This window comes from Plectropomus leopardus, chromosome 1 (genome assembly GCF_026936395.1).
Source record: "Plectropomus leopardus strain MGB_pleo_1.0 chromosome 1, ASM2693639v1, whole genome shotgun sequence".
NCBI classification, from domain to species: Eukaryota; Metazoa; Chordata; class Actinopteri; order Perciformes; family Serranidae; genus Plectropomus; species Plectropomus leopardus.
In genome coordinates this window covers 3,588,223-3,607,327 of record NC_142176.1, presented here as the reverse complement: position 1 = coordinate 3,607,327, position 19,105 = coordinate 3,588,223, and the positions used below count along the sequence as shown (strand labels likewise).

At 37.9% G+C, this 19,105-nt stretch overlaps 1 protein-coding gene across 2 annotated transcripts in view; it reads left to right on the top strand.

Annotated features, from left to right (window-relative positions):
• adamtsl3 (ADAMTS like 3) overlaps positions 1–19,105 on the top strand; it is a 198,732-nt gene that overhangs the window by 130,447 nt on the left and 49,180 nt on the right. For both annotated transcript variants that reach the window (XM_088083412.1, XM_088083362.1), the window contains exons 8-12: positions 8,370–8,444; positions 11,936–12,093; positions 16,233–16,344; positions 16,477–16,615; positions 17,682–17,732. In XM_088083412.1, the coding sequence (XP_087939538.1) occupies positions 8,370–8,444; positions 11,936–12,093; positions 16,233–16,344; positions 16,477–16,615; positions 17,682–17,732 (535 nt within the window). The remainder of the gene's footprint in view (positions 1–8,369; positions 8,445–11,935; positions 12,094–16,232; positions 16,345–16,476; positions 16,616–17,681; positions 17,733–19,105) is intronic.

Sequence of the window (19,105 nt, the reverse complement as noted above, 5' to 3'; positions counted from 1 at the left end):
AACGTTGCTTTGCCATGTTTAATTCTGACTTTTGGGACGCTCAGCAGGCCTGCCCCTAATGTTCTGAGGGCCCCTGATGTTCTGAGGGCCCTTAAAGGTCCATATGTCACAAGAATGTCAGAGATATATTTGGGCGCTGAGCCACAGAGTGATTTGTAGACAAGCAGCAAGATTTTAAAATCAATTCTCTGAGTGACAGGTAGCCAGTGTGAGGATTTTAGAGCTGGAGTGATGTGCTCATATTTCCTAGTTTTTGTCAGGACCCTCACAGCTGCATTTTGAATAAGCTGAAGTTGCCGAACAGCTTGTTTTGAAATGCAGAAGAACGGACTGTTGCAATTATCTAATCTACTGGAAATAAACATTTCCAGCCATGTTTGCAGGGACCAAAGCAGGTATTTTTTTAACACGAGGTTGGGATATTTACCACAAAGTTTGTGCCGATCTTTTAAACAGTTTATTGGGACATTTCTGGCTGTCTTTGTGGCTACCAAACCATGTATTTTCTTATCAAGACGTCGGGACTTTTCTGACCATGTTTTTGGCGACCAAACGGGGTATTTTTTAACAAGAGACATTTCCCAGTGTCTGTAGTGACCCAACTGAGTCATTTTTTTAACGAGACATTGGGACATGTCCAGCTATCTTTGAGGTAACCAAACTGGGTATTTTCTTTAATGAGACATCGGGTTGTTTCCATCTGTGTTGTGGTGACCTAACAGGATATTTTAAGCCCAAACATGATCTTTCCAAACCCTGACCAAGTGGTTTTTGTACTTAAACCTAACCACGTTAACCACAGTGTTGCCACAACGTAAAATTAAACAGTGAAATGTAAAGAAATGTAAAATTTCAGCGTATGAAACATAGATTCAACAGTGGTTTGAAGAAACATACAATCACTGTGAAAAGTTGTTGTGGAAATGCAGGTTAATGACTGTTTCTAGGTGGCACCGAAAACTATGAGGAACTGCCAAAAACTGACGTGAAGTTTCATTTTCTGGCAGTTTGACAGTTTTACGGGATCCTTGACTTGTAAATGAAAATGCAGCGAGCTTCACAAATGCAAATCAGGACAGTAGGAGGATTGTGACTCACAAATCATCTCGAGGTTACAAATTTGGTTGGATTTGGTTGAGCAGATGGAGCGACACGGTTCACGAATCAGTTTCTCTTTTTTATTATTTTTTTTCACAGGTTTTCATAAAATTAAATATATTTTTTAAAAATGCACTATGCATAATAGAGAAATCCAGACAGAAAATGTGTATTTGGAAATGAGTTTTAATCAGTTTTCGGTTTAGGTTTGGAGCAGCAAAACTGGCTCAGCATCGATCAGTCAGCCTGTCAGGAGAGATTAGAGGGAAACTGCTGACAGGGGGATCAGTATTCAGTACTCGCTGTGGTTTTCTTGAATAAAACAACAACAAAAAAAACCAATAAATCCACACTTACTGATGTTTACCTCTGAGCATTTTTGTTTAAAATCAGTCTCTTCATGTAAAAAGCAAACACACAGGTGCATATGTTCGTCTTTATTGAATGGGCGTGTTTACTGCACAGTCCATCTCCTTTCAACTGCTCCTGCCTGATAGATTTGGAGGCTCCAAGCAGTTTAAATAACCACAATATTGAAAATATGAAAATGCAATTTCCACTGGAGTGGAAGTTTGTTTAAACGTTCCCAGGGCTGCGCAGCATTTCCCAAAGTTTTAACAGGTTAATGAAGCACATATTGGCAGCAAATACAGTATATACGCATACCAGAGTTATTGGCTCTCGAGCTGGAGTATTGTATCAAATGTTTCAAATTAAGTTGTTTTGGCATGCCTCGGGGAGTGGAAATGAATATGGCTGGAATCCCTAAAAAAAGACTGGTATTAGAAATCACAGCCAGTGACCGTGTAATTATTTCTCTGGGTTTAAATATGAGGGGGATATTTAGAGAGCAGCAGGAGTGTGTCATTACCGTTCGGGTGGAATTATATACAAGAATAAGACGTATTATATAAATAGAATAAAACCGAAATGTCTTTATTCGAGAAATGTAAAACACAGACGCAGCCTTCAATGATTAGTAAGTCTGAAAAGTTAGAGCACTTAGGAAAATGTTTGGCTTTGATGTAAAGGGGTCAAAACTCCAGCAACAGTTGTATAAAAAAAAACACTTAGTTGTGCGCTAGTTTTGGCTCGTGGCCTCATGAGATAATACTTGGCCATCCTGACCCACATAAAGGGTATTTATCTTCTCATTGTGCCTTGGAAGTAGTTGAAATTGTACCCGAAATCTCTGCCCTGCTTTTATTGCCTTGAATGACGTGAAGGTGAAAAAGATTGGCAGAAAAATAACATTATATAATATTGCATTCCAGTCAAACAGCACCAAAGGCTAAGAAATGACCACAGTTTAAACCCTTAAGAAAGGCTGGTTTTTAGTTCGTCCATCAAATGCGAAGAACAAAGTTTATATTGTTTTAAATATTTGGAATCTCGTGATATTAATATTTTATGTATAAAAATTTTCTGCTCTGAATCAAAATGCTTTTTATAAAAAATAATGTATCAATTAAAGCATAACTCCCATTTATCCCAAAAACATTTTTACACTTGCATGAGGTCGTATTCTCTGTTATTCAAAAAAGCCATATTTGGCAAAACTGCAATAGAAGCACTTCATTTTTTGGCTTTTCTAGGTCACATGATGCTATGTCTATGAGCCATGAGCATCGCGTAACTCTTCAAAAGTTGAGTGGATCATCCGGATGTTTGAATCCACAGTTCCTCTGTGAAATCATGGACTATTATCTAAAAAAAAATCCCTCATACGTGGCCGTTCCCACGTGTAAAGGGCTCACCTTTCCATTGGAAATAATGACGGCTAGTTTGGTGGCTGCATTAGAAATAAACCTGCTAATGTTTTGAACATCCATCGCTGTGCTTCTTGGGATGTCATATAACATCACTCAGTGCAAACGCAGTCATCTTGCGACTGTGTTTTATCAACCTTTCGAAAATATTGCTAAAGTTTTGGAAACTCGCCTCCTGTTTCAGTTTCACCTTTGGAACAGTGCTGTGCCACAAACTGGCATTTTCCACGTCTTCACCAGGCCTTCATTTTCTCATAAAGCTTTAACACTCAGCCCAACTTAAGATCTTATCGATAAACTATCATGTTAAGCATCTGGAGCCTAATAGCACATTTCCTCGTAATGTCCAGCACAAGGCTGCCTTTGTAGCACTGGAGTAATGTGGATCGACTGGGGCCTAAATAGCGGAAAGAGTCTCTGTGTATCGGGTTTGTCTGCCACTGCCAGTTGCACTTAAGTCATCTTTCCTCATCCAAGAATCCTCCCTCGCTCCAGAGCCCAAATAAAGTCCTCAGGAGTGAGACAATGACGACATACTGGGACTTGTGTAGCAGTGGGCAGATGCGGGAGTTTTCACAGCGCTGTGACGGGAACCTTCAGAGAGCCCGTAGATCAAGGAGAAGGAATACAAACCAAATATCCTGCTTTGGCTTTCATATCATAAAACAAAAAATAAAGGGAGCTCTCCGAGAAGTCAGTGAGGTGTGATGTGATGACATCCTGTTAGGTCCTTCAGAGGATCTGGCAGAGGAAAGATCACTTGATGATGATCAGATAGACCGGCTGACGCTCTGCTGAAGTTTGAAATTACAGGTGACTATACTCAACTAAAGCAGTGACTCTCAACCAGGGGTCCGGGGACCTCCAGGGGTCCTTGGGGGAATTCCAAGGGGTCCACAGAAAATGGAGAATAGTTTGTTTTATTATTTAATTCACTATGGAGGAAAGCGAGTTCATTTTAGCTCAATGTTACATACTGAGACAGAGACAGAGTCTTCTGTCCATACTGTGCATTCATTTTGTCCATAATTGTGCACATTTTTTACGGATACAGAGGAAAGGAAGCCAGTCTGTGGGGGCAGTTAGCATCGTTTAAAATCCGTGTAAAGTGATAATTAAATGTGTGTTATCTGTTCTGAGTTTGTCACATCACAGAAAGATGTGTTATCAAACACCAGACTGAATTTGAATGACCAAAAAAATGGCCAAGTATGTAAAAGACTCAAAATCATGAAAAAATGCAGAGTATTCTCTGATCCTCCGCTGGAGGAGCGGAGGCCACGCCCAATCGCGGGACTGTGCTAATGATGCTTCTGGTTTTTATACTGTTGCATTGTCAGGGGCGGGGTTATGATGAGTGTAGCTCCATTGCATCATAATAATTATAATACTCACTACGTGTTTGTGGACAAAACGTTTTTGTTTTGCTTGCACGCCTCTCTAGAAAACGGAGGATACAAAAAAAGGTGAATAATCTCTGAGTTGAAGTAAACGGTGACTAAGTTTAACAACAAAACTTTATCAAAACATCCATATATAGACTCTCACACAAACTCCTGCAGTATAAACCAAGTCTCATTATCCAGTCGTGCGCTCAGTACTTCCCAAACACCTACGTTTTTGCTAAAACAAAACAAGATTTAAAACACATCAGTAAAAACAGTCTCACGCACAGCTGTGTGTCTGGAAACAAGCGTGGGTTTGAATTCTGCTCGAGAGGAGCTCATGTGCACTCCATGTAGGAGGTGCTTTTTATTGTATGTTTTAGACGTACCTTTTTTGTTTGCTTTTTAAAAAAAGATGCTGCGGCCCCATGGGTATGGAAAGCCAGAAATATAAAAATAAATAAAAATTAATAAATTGAAAAATTCATTGAAAAAAGAGAATTTTATTATTTAAAAAATTAAAGAAAAAGAACATTTTTTTAATTTAAAATTTAGAAATCTGCCATAATTTAAAACCCTAACCCAAAATACAGCCATTTGAAGTTGTATGCCCCTCCCCTAAAGCCAAAATAAAAAAAAGTCTTTTCCCAGTGCCTAAAAATTTATTTGACGTGCTTCCCTTTTCTGCACTACCCCTCCCCTTTCATAAATAAGAAACAGTCCTTAAGTTATCTTTAATTATTTTTCTCTGATGCTGTTTTGAATGAATTGTTTTCTAAAATAATATATATTTTAAAAAGCTATTATATAGTATTGAAAAAGAACAGATAAGGAGTATTGGTGGTCGTTTCAGAGAATGTACGGTCTTTAGGATTTGCCTCAGTGTCATGGAAAAGTTCTGGAAATTTTTTGTCAAAAATGTGGACGAACCCTGCCAATCTTTCTCATGTCTTGATTCTGTGGCGCTTCCCTCGACGGGCTTTTTAACAGGCTTGTTTCACTCTGAGGAAACCCGTAAAGCTGTGGTTTCTGTAAAAAGTTTCTCTGGCCACTGATACTCCACCTGTCACATGTTTTCACTTCGGTTTTAAGTTTCAGCGTCTCGGGTCCTCTCTGCTCCATCTTCAGCTTTAATGTCCCGAGAGACGAGAGCTGATGCCGTAAACCAATCACGACCATTTAGGCTTCCTTTGGTTAGTGAGTTTATTTACCATCACAGACACACAGAGTATCACCTTTGTTCCTCCGCATCCATTATTCATGACTCCTCTATTTATCAGTCATTGCATTTGGAATATGAATCGGCCGCAGTTTTCCCTGAAGCCTCAGTTTACGGCTCCGGCAGACTCGTGTAAAATGAGCCCGTAACTGTTTATCTGTGTTTCATTTCCCTTATTTACTCTGAAGGTCACTTTTTTTTAAATGCCTGGCTTTACATTTAATCTCCATTTTAGAGTTAGAAAAAAATAAGCTTCCATAAATTAAGGACGTTGCAGATGCAGTTTCCAAACGTAATTACGTTCGGGGGCAAAGCCCTGTGGCCGGCTGCCAAAACAGCTTAATTGTTTGAGCTCAGCGTTCGTTTGTCGCCAGAAGGAAAAGTAACTCTCATAAAATGTGGAAAATAGAATTAACACTCCATTTGTCTATAAAGGTCTCGCCTCGTTACTATACCTCCTCGCCTATCCACAGAGGGAGAAACACTCGGAGTGTGAAAACTCAGAGTATTTCAGCAGTCTGGAAAACAGAAATGCTTCCACACAGCAGTAAATACTTTCAATAGTTAAGCTGTTTGTGTACGCTGCGAGCGCCACCGTACCGCAGTCTCATGATTGACTAGTTAGCGAGGCTCACTGACATTAACAGCACACATGTGGATGTTATTTAGGTCTGCAGAGTTGATCAGTGCTGCCGTGCTGTAGTAAAGCAGGCAGAGTTAGGGATGGCAGTGAGTGTGGTTTGGTGGTCTTCTTCAGTCAGAGCGCTCAAAAACAGGCAGGAAAACGGTGGAGATGGTTTTTAAAATTTAATATAAAAGGGCATTAATGCAAGCTATACAGGAGCTCTCTCTCCATTATGTAGTTCAAGGACTAAATATATTTAAGAGCCCCTGAAAAGAGCTTGAATCCTCGCCATAGCGGCCGTGGGTTCGATTCCGGCCTCAGTTTTTTTCCTGCATGTCGCATGTTATGTATAATAACTTGTTAATTGTCAAAAAAATATGCGTGACACTTTGTTTTCTGTCTTTAAACAGTTAAAGGCCTACCGTATGCATAATGCATTAAAATGTAATGCTTTTGGTCTCTGTATGTCTGCGGTTATTTTATCTCTTCCCTGAAATTACTTGTCTTTTTAACGTTTCCTTGTCTCACCTTCTAATTTTGCACATTCAAGGTCACAATAAACCGCGTGGCTCACTGGCTGTTTGGTAAACTGTCAGTTATGATGACATCAAATGATATCGTTGCGCGGGACATCAATCGGCCGGCTACGAGACAGAAATAGGAACAAGTGCAGATGCAGCGGTGTGATTTCAGACTTTGATTGGACGTAATTATTTCAGAGAAACTGCATTTCGTGGATGTGCAGATGCTTTCGTGGACTTGTCAGGGTTATAGATTAATGCGCTGCAGATACGAGATTGGAAGGAGTGATCACCATAATTTGTTACAGCAGCAAAACAGTAGCTGTGAATTAATGAATTCCTTTTGGCTGAGACTGTTGAACTGATGGATAACAACAGATTGCGTTTGCATAGACACAGAAACAGTGTGTGAACTATAGTGAGTGTGTGTAACAGGCGGGTTTCCATTACACATTCGTGCATAACTTAAGCGATACTTTCAAAATGGCAATTAAACACAATTATGACATGACTGTGTTTCCACTGAGTGATGTTCTGCAACTTTTCCTCTCAAGATAACATCCCAGTAACCATGGCGATGGATGTTCAAAACATTAGCAGCTTTATTTCTATTGCAGCCACCGCACTAGCCGTCATTATTTCCAATTGAAGGCGACGTAGGCGTGTTATGGAGCCATAATGGAAAGGCGAGTCTCTTATAGGTATGAGGGATCTGGGAGCTGATAGTCCACAATTTCACAGAGGAATTGTGGATTCAAAACTTCCAGATGACCTGCTTAACTTTCTCAGAGTTAGGTGATGCAACAACATCTCTTGTAGCGCCTCTTTTATGTATATAATGTGACCTAGAAAAGCCAAAAAAGCGTTTCCATTGCAGTTTTGCTAAATATGGCCTTTTCAAATCAATTGAAATACCACTTCATGCAAGTGTAAAAACCTTTTTTTGTTATTTTTTGTAATTGACCTGTTTCAATTAAGCATATTTTATTTTTATTTTATGTATTTTGCACAGTAAAAAATAAAACAGCAGAAAACAACAAAATAGAAGCAGATTGTGCAGGTGAAATACAGAAAAACCTGTGAGGCTTATAAGAGAATCTCACCTCAAAGATTTACAAAAACAAATAAAGAATCCTACAATATTAAGAAATAAGAACAAGTCGACGCAGGATCATGAAGTACAGTTACAATGCCTCCTGCAGGGCAAGTAGTCCAATGTCTCAAAGTACAAATGTCCCAAGGAGGACGACAGCTACTGCATAAGAAGAGAGTGTAATTAACCAACAGGGAACACCTGTGCTGGTTAGTAGCCACAAGCCACTTCCTCCTGTCTGTCCCCTGCAGCTGAGCCCAAATATACCTTTTTTTCCCTCACCTGTAGCTATTTATCAGTTTTGCTGTGAGCTGCAGTATTGCAGTTATCAGTCGCAGAGCTGTCTGCCTTCTCTCCAGTACAATGGAATCAGATGGTACTCGGCTCATGCTGCTCAAAGTGCCAAAAAAAACTTTTCAACAGCAATGCCTGCTTTCTGAAATCCTGACCTGTTTTCTCAAGATAATCCACAGACCTTGTTGTTGGCAGTTTCATGTAGGAACTATTTTCTTTTTACCGAAATACACCCACCAACCGTATCACTGTGAACGAGGAAGGGCGCATCTACTCGTGTTTAATTCTCCACTCAGGTGTGCGAGTTTTTTCCTTTAATTTGGCCTGTCTTTGTGTATTGTGTTGTACTGTGTGTCTCCCCTCAGCCATGAAGACCGTGCTGGAGATGCCGTTAGGAAGCCGCTTTCTCAGACTCAACGCCAAAGGACCTGATACGATGGGTGAGTGACAGCGGTTCAGTTCAGACGCTGAGTATCAAAATAATAATAATAGTGATTCTTTTAATTTATTTTATTTTACAAGAGAATTCAAACGTGTATTTCATGTGTATTATGTCCTGTTGTTGTTTTTGATTTAACCTGACTTTGTCCTGATATTTATGTGTTGTGATATTGACTGCAGCTTTTAGTTGATATATACCTCCAAGCAGGAAACGCTCCCACAACACTGACTAATGTTACCTACAAATTGCAATAATGTTTGAAAGAAAACATTTTAATCTCACGTTTGAAGAACATTTTAAGGATGTTTATCATTTCAAATAATGTCCCTTTAGGGTTAAATACTGACCAAGACGTAACATGTTAATTGCAGCTTTCTGAGGATAATTTAGTAATGTTAGGAGATGACAGATGTTCTTTTATGAAATGTTCCCACAATGTTACATGAGAGAAAAGGAAGAACTTTTTAAAAGCAAATTTCAGAACATGTTACTGAGGACTGAGAATACACAACATTTTTTAAATAAAAATTTAATTTGATTTGTTAAAGATGAAAAACATCAACATTTTCTTCATGTTCGTAGAGAATGTTACCCTAACTTTAAGAAAAACGTTCTGGGAACTAAAAAAAACTTACCACTAAAAGTTTTACTAAAACATTGCATTTGTTGCATTTTATCATTCTCGAGTGTTTAGAACCAAAAATTGCTAGCTGGGTATCCGCAAGTTGTGTCGAAAATAAATAAAAAACAATTTGTCAAAAAAAAAACAAAAACGTATCTGGACAGACACCAGAACACTTCTGATACCAAAATTTTGTCCGGTTGCCTACAGATTTTGCATAGACGACCTTTTTTAGAGATTACTTACATTATAATGTGAAATTTATTAACAGTTTGCAGAAATGCACAATGCCGTCAATTTTCTGGCGATGGGTTGAAAAAAACTGCGACCTCGGTGACGTTCATGTATTGAGGAATAGTAATTATATTATTTTAATTTGGAAGATGGATTGAAATATGGAGCAAAGAAGACTTTTCCTTAAAATCCTCCATTATCTGGAAAGGAAATAAATAAAAATGTCCTACATATCCTGAACACTGTGATTTACATCCTCGGAGCATTTCGGAGTGTTTGTTTGTGTCATTTGGGTTTTCCTGACCTATTTTACTGTCGGCTGAAAGAAGCGAAGGAGCCCACAATGAACGCAGCACATGTCCACAAGCCTCAACCCTGCTAATATACTCAAGTTCCAGCGGCGTAATACCCCGAAGACCTGCAGGATTTACTGGATGTGTGCTCTGTCAGATGTTTCTGAATCAAGGAGTGACCTAAGAATTACTTTAGCAGATCATTCATCAGCTACCAGCAGATCAGTGTTGCAGATGGAGGGAGCAGTGAAGCGAGAGAGCGACCACAGTAAAAGAGAGGAAATCAAACGCACATTTACAGCTCGGCTGACCTCGCTCCCGAGTTCATGAACTCCTCTGAAACTAAATATTATCAGAAGTCTAATCGTATTTTAACCATTGGCAGCACGGGGCCCTCTTTACACACCGGCTGTTTTGATTTTGAATGACTTCTTGTCATGATATGGAAATCTGAGGACTGTGAATTGTTTCAGGTTGTGTAAGCTTTTGGGGGAAATAGTTATAACTATTGTAAAAAATAAGTGGATTTAAGATTTTTCTGTTTTTAATACAAAATAAATTAAATATAATAAAGAAAATTTAAGTGATTATAAAGTAAAAGTGGTGTGAATAAAAAAAAAAACATCTAAATAATAGTTGATGCTTTGTCTTGCACCTTCTGAAAATTGTTGTCTTTTGTGGGAAGGATTTGTTTTCCCACATGTCAGTCTACTTGTCTGGTCCCACTTAAAGGGAAAGTTCACCCCAAAGTAAAAAATATATATATTTTCCTCTTACCTGTATTGCTATTTATCTTAAATATTATCTAGACTCGAAAATCATTGAGGGCAAGCCCTCATTTACAATGATGTCAAGCAGATAAAAATAATGAAATATGTATATGTAATAATAAAAAATAGAATAAAATCAATACAAAAATATTTAAAATATATAAAAATACTTAGAGAGAAATGTCCTGCAAATCACAAGAAATTAGTAGATTTTAGATTTTTTTTTTAAGGTAGGGAAGAATTTCCAGAGGACAGAGGATATTTCTAATTATCACAATTATATATTCAAAATTATTTGTAGAATAATTCTACTTTTAAGCAGTTTTTTAAAGGACATTTTCCTGTTATTTTTTGTTGTTTTGTCTTTATTTTTAAACTTTCCAGGTTTTGTTTTTTTTTGTTTTGTTTTCTGGTAATTTTCTTCTACTTTTTACTAATTTCTTCCTGATTTGTGGGTCATTCCCTCTTAAATTAATCATTGCCTTCTCCCCATGTTTTTGAAAGAAGCATGCCCAGGTTTCAAAGGGTTAAACTACACTACACTGTTCTCAGGATCTCCAGTGGTACTGCTCCGTTTCATCCATATCCAAAAGCTCTCAGAAAACGTGCACACATACACATGAAATGAACATAAAATACAGACAGAGGCCTCGTCCGTGTCTTTGTACGTATCTAATGTTGAGCTTAAACGAGCCCTTAAACTCGCGATAATTTCAGTCTGTACAGAGATCACTGATGTTTTAAAAGCACGGTACAATATGTACGGACATTTCTTGCTCAGCAGCTCCCCTGTTTTATAAAGAGAAGCAATAGATTTAGATAGTTATTTGACTTTAACAACAATATTGCTTATAAACTTGTTTTATGCTTTTTATGCACTTTTACTGTTTTTACTTTTGTTGTTTAATATTTCTTATATTTCTTTTATTCGTTTTCCACCTCAGGCCTGTCTGCAACTTATTCCCAGAGTTATGGTTTCCATGTGCTGCATAATTATTTTATTTTTTTTTTTAAATATATATATTTTTATAGAGCACTTTGAGCTGCATTTTATGTATGAAGGTTGCTATACAAATAAACATTATTATTATTTTTATTATTAGTCACTGCCAATGCTGTGCGCTAACATTAAACCCCAAAGAGCAAGCCAAAGATGTATCTGTACCCACTCTTTTTTTTTTTTTAATGTATATTACTTTTTCCGCCCTACTCTGTGCTTTTTTTCTTGTCTTGATTTATTGATTTTTGACTTCACTTGTGCTCTTGCAAAATTGTTTTATCTGGTTGGCCCTGCTTTATCTGATGGTATCGCTCCACAAGAAATAATGTTTTCTGCATTTCCTGTTGTAAAAGTTTAAAATCCCACTCGCACCAGATCTCAAGTTAAAAGTTATTCTTTATTCTGTATCAGATGACAGTTTCTCTCCTTTTAGTTTTTGTTTTGGACCAAACTATAGTCCACACCCAGCCTCCTCACGCCTGCTCACCATGTTAATATGCAAATATTTAGTTCAAACACGGGGCTGATATTGAGTCGTAATAAATGTCCATTTTGCTCTGTCTCCTTCAGTTATCGAAGCCGTCTCTCTTCAGGGGAGGAAGGAGGAGACCAGTCTGTTGTCTACAGGCTCCTATGTGATCGGAAACACTTCGCTGGACTTCCAAAGAGGGACGGACAGGCAGACGCTGAGGACACATGGTCCACTCAACGCTGATTACATCATCAAGGTGAAACAAACATGACAGCACTCGTTTTGTAGTAAATTTTGGCCTCTGATGTTCATATTTGATCAGAGATACAACATTTATCAATTTCCTAAAAATTAGTAAAAATAAATAACAAGAAAATGACCCAAAAAGTGCTCAAAAATAATAATGGTATTTTAAATTTGTAAATAGGATATTTATAAATGTAGTTTATGAATATTTTTCCATCCCATAGCTTAAAAAAAAATATATATATATATATATATATTTTAAAATTACTAAATCTTGCAATTTTTGGGACATTCTTTTCAAGTTGCTCTTTTTCATTTATACCATGTTTTTAAAAAGAAATCCCACTAATTTTGCTCAGGATCCAAAGGTTTAAATACCTGTGAAAGGCGTCTGAGTGCAGCATAAGAAAAGTGATGTCGATCCAGGTTTCAAAGGGTTATTTGTTTCAAACCTCCATAACCTATAAATCAGACCAAAGTTTAAAATCTGTAGTTTAAAAAATGGTCTGCAAATTGCAAAAAGTAAGTATTTTTAGATTTGTTTTAAAAGCAATGGAAATGTGTTCAGAAAATTATAATTATAATAATCATAAAAAAATTGTATTTTTTTACACACTTTTCTGAGATCATTTCCTCTGTTTTATTTTATTTTTATTTTTTTTAAAAACTGCTTATTTTCTTTTTCTCATGCTATTTTTCTAATGATTTTCTAGTAACTTTTTTACTAATTTCTTTGAATTTTTGGGGTAGTTTTTTTGTTAAGTTGCTTGCCTTTTTCCAAGAAAAGAAATCAATTTTTAAAAGAAATCAAGCCATTTTTCTTCTGGCTCTAAAAGGTAAAATGTGCAACATTTGCACTACCAGTGACTGTTAGGTTAGATAATGCAACATTTGCCTGATTTAAAGGGAGTTTTAGCCTTCTGTCTGAATAAATATACAGAGTTATTTTTGTTGGTTGAACAGATACAGGCAATGACATCTGAGTACATCTCGAGCAGTTATAACGAAGTCAGACGTTTCAGCTTAATGCCTCACAGTCAGATGTCTTGCAAAGATAAAAGCATTTTGCATTGACTTCACTGCTGTGACCAAACTCTAACACCGTTCTGCATTTTTAAAGGATACCTCTGGTGATAGCTGTGTTTTCTTCTTGTCAGCAAATCCTGTGAAAAGACCCAAACCAACAAAATGCATCCCACTAACAAGTGCTGTGTGTGTCTGCAAAGACCATTTTATCCTCTTCCTCTGTGCTACACAGCTCCATTGTTGTTTAAAAAAACTTCAATGAGCCATGCTGTTGCGCTGGCTGACATGTTCCTTCATTACCATGAACACAAACACAAGTTTATTTCGCCTCAATCCAACATCCGCTGTCTTCTGCCAGAAATACTCATCAGATCTGCAGCTGAAAAAGCCCCCAAACAAACGCACTTTTACTTATGTTTGTTAAAAGCTACAGCGCCCAGCTTATCTTCTTTTTTTCTTTCTAAATCTTTATTATGCAAGGACCATGCATAAAAACATAAATCTTAAAATGAGAGGAGATGAGTCATGATAGATTTAGCTATCAGCCAGTTTACAAGGACAGTTTAATGTTTGGGGAAATGTGACAGGAAATGTGTGTTTTTTTTCCGAAGGTTTCTGACTGTTTGCAGCTTCTTCGACACTTGTGGAGTGAGAGTGAGGTTGCCGGGTTTGGTACCATCCCGCCTTTTAAGAGATCTAACACCTTGTAACTGCATCCAAAACAAAAAAATGAGTACATATAAAATCCAAATTAAGCCTAAAGAAATGTGAGTGCGGAAATAAAATCAATACAAATCTTCTCAATCTCAGAAAAAGAAGAAATGTTGAACGATTCTTTGAGAATTTAAACTCTATATTTGTGGCTCTTTCGTTTTTTGGGCTTTGGGTTGCGTGACAGCAACAAAGTCTCACAGAAATACGTGAGATGGAAACGTCCTCATAACCCATTACCTGTTGTTGGGCACGACGCTGGTTAAAATAACGTCCGACGACACAAAAGCAATGCAAAGTCTATCATGATAATCAAGTAAAGTCAAGTAACAACATTGACTTCTGGTTTCACACAGGACATGGACAGGACAGTAATAATAATAAAAATATTAATAACAATGATGATAATAATTTTTATATAGCACCTTTTAAAACAATGTGATTTGACAAACAAGGCAAAACTGAAGCAAAAGGTTTTTTTTTACAGAGGCAACATAACTATAAGAGCCAAATGATAATTCAGAATTAAAGCCAGACAAAAATTAAAGTAGAATTAAAACGAGAGAGAAACGATTATGAAACAAAAAATAACAATTAATAATAAATAATATAAACCCATACCAATAAGAGTAAACACAGAAATAATAGTACTAATCAGAGAATAAACATGATCAGGGCAGAATAAAAGAATAAATTCAGAGATGAATTAAAAGACAAAATAAAACAGGTGAATTAATATTTATTTATTCTTTAAAATGGCATTAATGTCATTATGTAGTTCCTGCAGGATTTTACTGCATCTTATCCCCATCAGACAAGTTTGGCTCTTAAACCAAAAGCATCTTATATGTTTTATATTATCAGCAAGTCAGAATTCATGTTGTTACCACTGATTTGATATAACAGATATAACAGATCCCTGATCGCCTCCAGTTTTATCGGATGTGTAACGATTCGTCCAGTTTATGTTGGAACCAGAGCTCGGACTCCCAGCATCCTCTCTGCCTTCTGCATCTTCACACTTCACAAATCTCAAGTGGATATAAGAGAAACATTTGAATAAGGCTCTCCTTGTGGATGCAATTCAAACGCAGCTTGTCTGTGCACATGCTTAACTGCTGAAAATGATGTCTCAGCTGCCTCCATGGTTCGGGACTCACTGATGTGGGAAGATGTTGTAACAGCAGCGTCTGGTCCTGCAGTGCGTGCTGGAGGACACAACGCTGCAGATTAAAGTCCTGGTGTTCTCCTGTTGGCCCAGATGTTGGATTATTTTTATTTTTACTAAGTGCTTTTCTTTCTTGTCGATGTACAGCGGTGGTACTCAACTCACGACCAGAGGGCCAAATCTGGATCCCGACAGGGTGCCAGTTGGCCCTCCAACCAGTTTCTAATTCACATTAAAACTACAGTTTTGGTATTTTAAATATACATAAGGTGCCAGAAGGCATAAAACAGCATCAAAATAGAGCTTGTTCATCAAAAAAAGTACTAGTGGAGGATCCTTGACCCCCCGACAGAGGTCCTAGCCAAGCCCCTAATTTCCAAAAATCCTAGAAACGTCCTAAAATCCTAGAAATGTCCTAAATTCCTCGCAATGTCCTAAAATTCTAGACATGTCCTTAAAATTCTATAAATGTCCTAAAATCGTAGAAATTTCCTAAAATCCTTAAAACAACCTGAAATCCTAGCCACGTCATAAAAATCTGAGAAACATCCTACAGTCCTAGATATGTCGAAAATCTCAGCAATATGCTAAAATCCTTCTAACATTCTAAAATCCTGAAAGCGTCACAAAATCAGAGAAATATCCTAAAATCCTAGAAATTTGCTGAAATCCCTAAAACATCCTAAAATCCTAGAAACACCCTAAAATTCAGTTTTTCACGTTACGTTTTTGGTGGCAACATGACACGTCGCATTCTGTGTTTGGAAGGTCAGAAAACACGTTCAGCAGTTTGGTGAACGAGGCCGAAGCTTCAAAATTGTGATGAATGACTTTCACATCGATTACATCATCAAAAGAAAAAGACGAGCTGCTGGACAGCGCTCATTTTACCGAGACAGTCCTCTGTCCTTTGAATCAGAGACGTGTAACTCTTTCACATTAATGACATCAAAGATTGAAGGATTTCAGTTTGTGTCAAATCATCAGCCAGAAATTTCGGTGTAACGTTTGACTCTGACTTTAACTTGAATCTCAGGTCATTTCTGCTTTCCTGTCACATTTTCACACATCACAAAATCTTGCCAAAAAGCAGCCACTTTAACCTCTTTCGCTCCTTCAGCTTCATTGTTAAATAGATTTTACAGCTAGTCTTCTGATCAAAGCCAGGAGGAGGGATCACATGACTTTAATTGGAGCGATTTACGGTGTTTTTCCACACCTAATTTGCTCGATATGTTGTACAGATGAAGTACGGAGGCTCCAAGGACACCGTCGTCCAGTTTCTCTACTACCAGCCTATCAGGTACCAGTGGCGAGAGACTGACTTCTTCCCCTGCTCCGTCACCTGTGGAGGAGGTGAGGTGACCGTCAGTTTGGTCGACAGAAACTGCAAACGGGCGTCTTCATGTTTGAGTCATGATTAAATAATGTCTTGGCTTTTACTGACTGATTCTTGTGTTGATATCGGCCTCCGCTTTCCTCCGTCAGGCTACCAGCTGAACTCTGCAGAGTGCACAGACATCCGATCCAACCAGACCCTGCCGGAGCATCACTGCAACAGCTATCCCGAAAACACCAAACCAACTCCAAAACTCAAGGAGTGCAACATGGACCCTTGCCCAGAGAGGTAGGATCATTACATGTAGGGCTGATGATAAAATCCCTCCTCAGTGCTTAATTTTTTTTTTAAATCTCTGACCCGTTTTGCATCACTCTTCCCCCTTATAAATAACTAACAGTCAATAACTCTTACCGCAGAGGGAGGCTGCCGCAGCGTCCAGTCCAGATTAAATCAGATTACATTTCTTTCATGATGGAGGAAAAACTCCAAACAACCCAAAATCAGCAGCGAATCACAGAGATGCAGATTGGCATGGGACTGATATTAACCCATGACCTCTGTGTTTGCCGAAATATTCTCGGTAATTTCCCCTGGAATTAATACTTTACAAATTACAGACATGGCCGATTTGCTTGGGATTAAAATCACAGAAGTTGTCCACAGTTATTACATATTACTCAAAGTCCCCACATAATAATATGAGCCTCGTGTTTTTTTTTTAGCTCAGATGAGAGATATACAACTTAAAAAGGCAGTATTTCATATGTATTTTAAAATAGAAGAGTCACACCCCAGCCACCCCCTCCTGTGATAAATAAAGTACAGTCCTGTGACACCGGCACAGAAGCTAAGCGATGTCCTGCTGTGGACGAGGCTGCAGCAGAACATACTTTAGCCTCCTAAAAAAATCAAAATCAGTCGCCAGGACTTTAAATGTGAGAGCAGTCTGCTGTTTAGAGTCAAACCAGGTTCATCCCTGTAACCCCCCATCACAGGCTTTGTTTGATCTAGCTGAATCATTACAATTTTCACACCTGCCGAAAAAGCGGATGATCTTCTCAGTTCATCACAGAGCTTCTTTCAGTAAAGTCTGGATCAATGGAGAATTTAATCAGCAGGCTAAAGAGCAGAAACGCTACATCAGCAGCGCAGAGCATTTTCTCTCTTTACACTCTTTCACCGCTTTATTCTAACCTTGAAGGCCAAACTGCTATTAATGAGCTCCCTGTGTGGGCTCACATTTATCACATATGCTTTCCCGACAGTCTTATGACCACATGACTAATGCTGCTGTCTGGATACCATAGGCTGATACACTGACAGTGTTTTTTTGATATTTTGTCTCCTCCAGTGATGGATTCAAAGAGGTGATGCCGTACGATCACTTCCAGCCTCTGCCTCGGTGAGTAACCCTTAAAATCCTTCATTTCAAAAGTTACAAGAAACTTTAAGAAGTTTACTCACTTTCCTCATCTGATGATTACAAAGTTTAGACAGGATGAGCTCTAGAAGTGTTCGGTGATATGATTACTGGTTGAAAACGTCCTGCAATCCGAGAAATGTCCTAAAATCCTCGAAACTTTCTACAGTCCTTAAAAAGTCCTAAAATCCTAGAAATATCCCTAATTCCTAGAAATGTTCTGAGATCTTAGAAAGATCCTAAAATCCAAACAACATCCCAAAGTCCTAGAAACATCCTAAAAGCCTCGAAACATCTTAAAGTCCTAGAAACGTCCTTAAATTCTAGGAATGTCCTAAAATCCTCAAACGTCCTACAATCTGAGAAACGTCCTAAAATCTAAGAAACCTCCTAAAATCTGAAAAATGTCCAATGTCCAATCCAAGAACCATCGTAAAATCCAAAATATTTTAAATGTATGATTATAAACGTAGTTTTTTGGACATTTTTCCCTATCTTTTAAAAATAATTTTCCAGAGCTACTGGTTTGGTTCTTGCCAAGTTGCTCATTGTCTTTTTTTCCTCACGTTTTTGAAAGAAATCAAATCATTTTGCTTAGATTTTGAAGGTTTAAATATTTGTGAAGGCGTCTGAGCACAGCAAGAAAAGTGATGTCACTCCAGGTTTCAAAGGGTTAAGTTACATACATTCAAAAATATAAAAACTCTCTGAGAAATAAACTCCACTTTACCAAAACTGAACAAAACTGAAATGTTTCACTTTTTCAAAAAAAGATTACGAGGCCTGTCTGCAGCTAACCCTTCAACCAAACTCAAAAATAAAATAAAACAAAACAAACAAACTTCCAAAAAAACACTGTGAAAAAGACAGAGCTGTAACCAAACTTGGATCAAAAACTCAAAAACGGGAATCAACAGGTTAAACAGGAAGGCACCAAAAAAAGTGAAAAACGTTTAAAAAATAAAAACACAGGAGGAATTACATTAAAAAGCCTTTATTGAAATGACTACATCAATAAAAAAACAAGCCAACATGTTTTGACCATTACAGATCCTCGTCAGGGCTTTAAATAAAAAAGCAAAACACTTATCACACCCCACAACTGTTTTTTTACACGGAGAACGAGCGAAAACAGCCACTCAGCTGGTGCTGTTCCACTGCAGCTGCCTCCCAAAGTCAAACATCACCCATCAGTCAACGCAGGCGTCTCTCCTCTTCACTCTGACTTCATCTCTCCGGTGGAGACACGCAGCGCTCCACTTTTGCATATGATTTCTTTTTTTTTTACTTCTAAAATTCCTCCCAGAAGTAGCTGGCTGCGTGTCAGCTCTGCAGACGTGGTGTTCTCGGCCGTG